The 6,921-nt window shown below is 38.6% G+C and overlaps 1 protein-coding gene across 2 annotated transcripts; it reads left to right on the forward strand.

The window, feature by feature from the left end:
* The first annotated feature begins 16 nt into the window (after positions 1-16).
* LOC147499191 (uncharacterized) lies at positions 17-5,761 on the forward strand. Of its 2 annotated transcripts, none has more exons than XR_015195725.1 (8): positions 17-174; positions 253-504; positions 1,274-3,525; positions 3,691-3,966; positions 4,065-4,145; positions 4,251-4,301; positions 4,566-4,680; positions 4,770-4,848. XR_015195725.1 is itself a non-coding variant. In XM_086560979.1 (8 exons), the coding sequence occupies exons 1-8, from the start codon at positions 114-116 to the stop codon at positions 5,405-5,407; spliced, it is 3,168 nt and encodes a 1,055-aa protein (XP_086417105.1). In that variant the 5' UTR covers positions 17-113; the 3' UTR covers positions 5,408-5,761. The 2 variants fall into 2 exon arrangements, 1 of the variants encoding a protein (XP_086417105.1); XM_086560979.1 differs by lacking the exon at positions 4,251-4,301 and adding an exon at positions 5,344-5,761 and having other exon boundaries at positions 4,770-4,836.
* Positions 5,762-6,921: the final 1,160 nt, after the last annotated feature.

Genomic DNA, 6,921 nt, shown 5'->3' on the forward strand with positions numbered 1-6,921 from the left:
TTACTTTGAGACGGACAAAAAAAAAAAAAAAAATATATTAATACCTGTAAATGAATTAATGACGTCAAATCATTCCCTCCAAAACGAAAATAAACCCATTCTCTCTGAAAACGATGATGCCTGAGACTTCAATCATAGACAGCGATGACGAGACTCACTCTCCTTCTTCATCTGGTAATTTTCTTCAACCCCTTTTACTCAATTTGCTTATAAATTAATAAAATAACATTTCTTTATTATATTTTTGGATAGATGATGACGAGAATGGGTATTTAGATGCTGTTGAAATGGGTGGTGAGACTGAATTATTGAATTTTGAGGCAGAAACTGAGAAAGTGGATTATTTGGAAGGAAGTGATAAGACTGAAGTTTTGAGTGATGGTGGGGATTGTGAACAAGGGGTGGTTGATCAGATGAGGATGGAGAAGGGGTTGTGTGGTTTGGAGGAAGAAGGCGGTATGGACTACGTTGGCGATTCTGATACTTCGGATGATGAATGGGGCGGTAAGTTTGTTATAGATGAATAAATGTATATTTTGGTTTCATTCATATGTTATTTTTAGCTTTCATGTAAATGTTGTTTGATTAAATGAAAAAGAATGTGCATTGGTGTTGGAGATTCTTGTATGTTAAAAGTGTTACGAATATGTATTCATATGTGAGTCCTCTCGCCACACTGACCATTAATGATCACAACCAATCCAATGCTTAAAATGTATGTTTATTGTTCTTATAATAAGTAAACTTGTTTATCGCAAATGGAGAACTAATGAAGAGGTAAATTCCTTAGGGAGTTAGTTCAAGGGGGTAAGTAGAATAAATAGCTTTATATATAAACTACAAGCAACAATTCATTCGATAAGAGTCTCCCAGTTATTGCTTATGCCGTGCAGCCTCAGTCATGCAACTTTCCTTGTTACAAGTTACACATTTTCTTCTCCAAAATGTCCATTAAAAAATATGCTTATGCATGTTGCTTTAAGTATCTTAAGTGACAATCTGATTTACATTCGTAAGTCTGATTTTTCTACTATATTCTTGCTGGAGGAAGTGGCTTCAGTCAAATTTTTGTGGTTTTTGTAACTGTTCCAACTGGTAAAGTGAACTTTGTCTCTCTTCAGTCTTGCATGGTTGTCTTTTTTTGTTCTTTCTTCATCTGAACCTCAGGAAAGCTTTGAGTTTATTTACACAATACTTAGATGTGCATCATCAATGTGTTGATTCAGAAGCTGCTTTAGTCTCACATTAATCTGAGTTTGTTTTAATGACCCAGGATTTGCCCAGAGGAGCTCTATTTCAGTTCTTGCAGCTTCTACTTCTGGGCGAGTTGCTTCTCAGACTCTTGCTCCAAAAGAAACAACCACTGACGCAAGTTCTCTTCCTGATAGTTCTCAGTCTCGTGTGAAGCATTTTAACTATTATGATGGAGTTGATGATCGAAGAGGTACAATGTCAGTTGGCATAGAAGTAAAGGAAGGTGGTCCAGACAATAATTCACAGAACTGCAATATAAACATGACAAAATTGAACGATGAAGTCAAATTTGAAGATGCTAACTTATCAGTGGGAAAGCATTTTGAGGAGGATAAATCTTCTGGGTACAACGGATTACCAAATGTTGACAATTACTATGAAGGCACAAGGGAACTGGTGGAGTCACCTGCTTGTGATCACAAATTTGCACGCTTAAGCTATGTGGATTCACAAGAACCTGGAGAGCATTCTCAACAGAATGCCCTTGCTATTGTGGATAGATTCTTATCAGTTACTCCTGTAGAACCGGATAAAGAAGATGGTTGTCTCAGAACCTTCAGAGGGGTTTCACCTCCTGTCTCAAGGAAAAACGGGACTCTAACTTTGGCGAAGAGGTCTGGTATTAAAAGCCCAGCTAGAGATTTGAAAATATTTGATTGGGTCGATAGCTATGAGGATGAGGGACGTAGAGGTTCTTCTGATGACAGGAATGAGACTTCAATTAGAAGCAGATGCCTTGGACGAATTCCTCTGACCCAAACCCAGAAACCGAGGTATCTCAGCTGCAGTAAAGCCAGGTGGAAATCTAATAGTCCTAGAGAGAGGGAGGGCAACTTGAACCTCCACCAGAAAATAACTGGTTCTACTAGTTTAGAAACAGGTCTAGTATTGCAAAATTCAAAATTGGGTGAGAAGATGGTGCAAACGTCTGATTCGAGTATTGTGAAGAATTTAACAAGCGAGTTGGACGAAGAAATAATTGACGAACCTCTGGACAGTCCCCTGGAAGAAACTGATAGTGGCATTGATTTACCTGATGCATATGATATTGGTTTTGATACTCAAGTGGCTGCTGAAGCTATGGAAGCCTTATGTTGTGGGGCTCCTGCCAACCAGGACTCTGATGGTTTCAATAAGCTATCAGGAAATGCGACTTGTGGTACTCCCGCAGCCCTAAAAAACAGTGGAGCCATGACAAAGCATGTTTATGTTCGGAATAGGCTTTCTTCTGACTCTGGAGGCACTGCAAGACGTTCAAAGAGAACAAGAAAAAATGACAGAGCTGATAATGTTAATTGTAGTGTATCAGAAGACTTAGTTGGCCAAGGCATGAAAGAAACCAGACTGCTTTCACTGGTCAAAAAGAAATCAAAGAGAAAAAAAATTAAGACTGAAGAACGCCCGAATAATGGAATTAGTGTTAACAGGAAACAAGACATGGGCCATAGCAAGACAATTGGAGCAACTAAAAAGGTCTTTAACAAGGATTATGTCATATGCAACAGTTTAACTATGTCAGCTGACAATGTTGAAGTTAGTGAAAAACGATTAGTAGAGGAAAATAGGACTTTCTCACCTATTGCTTGTCGGACTAGGCGGTCCAGATCAGTACAGCGTTTGAAAGGATTAGTTTTATGTAACCAGTTTGGAGAAGCAAATGATTTAATGGAGTCCAGAATGTCTGAGGATAAGAGAAGAAGGAATAGTGCGGTTGGCAATGTGCCCAAAACATTGACTACTGAAGGAAAAACTAGCAAACCTGGTTTTGGTCAAAATGCAAAAGTTAGAAAAAGTAAGCTGATACAGAAAGAACCTTCAGGGTTTGATGGAGCACAAGAAGATGGAAAAAGTGGTATACTGAGTTATTCCATGGGTAAGAGAACATGTGGGGATATATCAAGTTGTTTAAAAGGCATTAACTTGGGTGGTTCATCCACTGTAGGTGGTGGACAAGATATCCCTAACAAATATATTCTGAGGCGCAAAAGGTCAAAAATTGGTCTTAAAAGCTGTACCCGAACCAAGTCCGCTACTGAATGGGGTTGGAAAACTCATGCAAATACTTTGTCATTGGGCAATAAGGCAGTTACTCCTTCCACCTGTACAAATGTGATAGAGATAGCATCACCTGCTTTTCTGGGACAGAAAAGCACTTTAAGCGAAGCAGCAGCTACTCCTTTGAAGGGTTTGAAGAAAAGGAGAGACGTTGGTAATGTTAGAGTCCTGTTCAGCCATCACTTGGATGACGATATAGTTAAGCATCAAAAAAAGGTGATGTAAATTTTTTGTTTAACTCTAGTGATTTGAGTTACCAACCAAAAAGAGAGGAGCAGATGCATTTTATGTGTCTGTTTCTTCTCTATATCTTTTTTTTTGTCATTTATTTTTGTCCTTGTGTTTCGTGCTTGATGGTGAGTATTTCTTTCTTCATTTCAGATCTCATCAAGGTTAGGCATTTCTGTTGTATCCACATCTTCAGAAGCCACACACTTCATAGCCGATAAATTTGTGCGTACAAGGAATATGTTAGAGGCGATTGCTTTTGGCAAACCTGTGGTGACGCATTTGTGGCTTGAGAGCTGTACAAAATCTAATTTCTTTGTTGATGAACAAAATTACATTTTGCGAGATCTGGAAAAGGAAAAGGAGATAGGTTTTAGCATGCCGGTGTCTTTGGCACGTGCACGCACTTCCCATAGTAAACTTCTAAAGGTAATGACATTAGATTTTGAAGTAATGGTTGATGGTATTCTTGAATATGATGGTTCAATGCATTGTTTTCATGTTTATTCCCAATAAACTCTCTTCAGGGAAAAAGAATTTTCATCACTCCAAGTGTAAAACCAAGTAGAGAACTTGTGGAAAGTTTGGTTGTGACAGTCCATGGCCAGGTATGTATTTCTTTTCCTTGGTGGATAGAACTATCATGCATCATTGCGTCTATAGTTACATTGGGAGTGTTGAGGCAGTCGTTTAGTCTTTACTCATATTGGCAGGAAAAAGAGATGTTTTGACTACGTGCGGTTGTTATCATTGAAGAGCAGCAGGCCAGCAGTTCCATACTTGTTTTCTACTTGCTAACACTTGCACAGAAAAACAATATTATTAGATGGCATTTGTTATTAAAAAAAAAAGTATAAAAAAATAAATCTGTATGGTAGAGTTGAACTGGAAGCATAGAAATTTCGATTATGAGAGAGACAGAGAGAAAGAGAGTCTCCCGTGGATTTATTTTGGTCTGTTGGGGTGAAAACAGTTGACACATACCAAAAGAAGTAATATTACTGAAACACCATCTATTTGTTTACCAGGTGGTGAAGAGACTTAGGAGATTTGCAACAAAGGTTGATAAAGCGTCAGACAATCTGTTGATTCTTTCTTGTGAAGATGACTATGCCATCTGCGTGCCTTTCCTTGAAAACCGAAGTACTTTCATCCATCATTCCTGTCTTTAAACTACAACTTTATTCCTAGAGATCATGAGATCATCTCTGTAATTTGATTTGTATTTGTAGGAGCTGCTGTTTACAGTTCAGAGCTTCTACTGAACGGGATAGTTATTCAGAATCTGGAATATGAAAGGTAATTACTAGCATAACAGCACACTCATGCTATTTGTGAGGATCAAAACCGGAGGCAAATTACATTATCACTTTTTATTGAGTCGGTTAGGTATAGACTTTCAAGGTCCATTATCCAGTTTTAACATTTGTCACAATATGGTTTAACTATTGGATTGAGTCATCTATACCATAAGATGATCAAAGTTTTCTCTAAGGTACTTCATGCCTGGTGAGATCTTATTGGTCCTGCATTTCGTTCGAACAACCAGATCACAGAAGTGTCAGGTCTATAGACTCTTTTGGCAGATTATCGAGTTTCAAAATTCAGAATATTAATTTTGAATATAGGATCTAGATTGTAAGATGGATTACATATTTTTTTCTAATGTGTTAATGAATGTTGCTCTCTTATCCCTTCTGCACTTCTTCAACATGTTGCGGACAGACACTGGACTGAGTGTTCACTTTGTTTAGACATGAGTTAAAAATAGATTGTAATGAAGGCTCTTTCTTTTTGGTTTGACAGACATCTTCTGTTTAAAGATCATGGGAAGAGGCGAGATGGTGTGAATGATCTACAGCGTGGTTGAGAAAAGACAGCATTCAGTTTCTCACTGTAACTAATTGTAAATTCGTTTTTACTGTTTTTCTAATTTTGGTTCCCAACCTCGCAAAATAGGTTGGTGGCGGGGGAAGGATCGGATTGCTTTTGGGATCCACTTTTAGCTGATAATGGCGACCAAAAAATAGCACTCAAATCTCAATCCACAGTCAGAGAAGTCAGAACACCAAAGTTTTGTCAACGGAATATGTTTGTTTTGTTTCATCTATATCTTTTGTACTTGGCCCCATTTTGTCAGAAGGGGGCCTTACATGTGTGCTTTTGGCTTTACAGAGTATTTAACATAATTTCAGTTCATGTAATTAAGTTGTATTTCAGTTTCTACAGAGGCCTTGAAATTGATTTTATGTATCATTCTTTGTGCTGGTACAGTGTTCGGCTGCACCAGCAGTGTTCGACCTGCAGCGACATCTCTATAACAACCATTGTTTAAAATAAAAAGTCATTGTAAGGGAGTAATATTCTTATTAAGGAATATTAATCACGCGTTAAGCATAAGCTGAGATCATAACGAACTCATGTCATCGACCTCTAATATCGAGTCCTGATCAGCTTGCTTCATGTAGGTGGTACATTTCAGCTCGCTCAAGAATACCTCAAGACAAATGAACGACCTAAAGGAGAACGCTTCGAATAAAGACACCATCCCTAATCTAGATGTAATAATTATCAGAGCTTTATTTGTACTTCCAATCACTGTGAAATATGAACTACTGCACCCACTCTCCATCATCACACAATTCCTACCAAAACCAACCTAACATACATTCATAATCTCCACCCTACATATGTACAAGGGAGTACACGTGTCTCGAAGATCAACGCTCTCTTGTGCCTATAAATACCACCTACTTGAACTACGTGAGACATGATTCTTCTCTCCCCCCAAAATCAAGAGAAGATACGTAAGCAACTCGCTCATTAGCGAACTTGGTCTTTCCCAAATCCAAACCCCTTCTTCTTCCTTTGTATGTAAAGGAAAAACACGCCTTTACATTGGCGCCATTTGTGGTCTCGATTACTTGAGAAACCACTTTCACACAAATCAAAAACCAAAAACCAAAAACCAAAAATCTCATGCCCATGAAGCATGGCAAGCCTCGAAGCTCAAGTTCAAAGCCTCGCAAACCAGCTAGGTTTAACAAATGAGAGCATTTCCTTGCTTCGGCAGGAAAATGTTGCTCTTCGCGCACAAGTAGACACACAACAACAACCAGCAGGGAACATCGCTGAGAATGGTATCAACGAAGTTAATCAGCAGATTAATGAACTATCGCAAAGGATCGGCCAAAGTGTAGTGAGAAAAGACGCAACCCAAATCGTCCAGAAAATTCTCAAGACGTACCGCGCATCGCCATTCACTACGGAGGTACTAAATAAACCTTCTCCTCAAGATTTCGTTCAGCCACGTCTTTCGATGTACGATGGCAGTACATGCCCTGGTCAACACGTGGCTCGTTATATTCAAAGTTTGGCACTATA

Source organism: Coptis chinensis, chromosome 5, assembly GCF_015680905.1.
Source record: "Coptis chinensis isolate HL-2020 chromosome 5, ASM1568090v1, whole genome shotgun sequence".
Lineage (NCBI taxonomy): Eukaryota > Viridiplantae > Streptophyta > Magnoliopsida > Ranunculales > Ranunculaceae > Coptis > Coptis chinensis.

Bases quoted from the DNA above. Each gene is read 5' to 3' on its own strand.
- LOC147499191 (XM_086560979.1), top strand. From the start codon at position 114: ATGATGCCTGAGACTTCAATCATAGACAGCGATGACGAGACTCACTCT. The intron at 3,967-4,064 runs GTAATGACATTA...AACTCTCTTCAG, and splicing joins CCCATAGTAAACTTCTAAAG to GGAAAAAGAATTTTCATCAC. The intron at 4,837-5,343 runs GTAATTACTAGC...TTGGTTTGACAG, and splicing joins CAGAATCTGGAATATGAAAG to ACATCTTCTGTTTAAAGATC.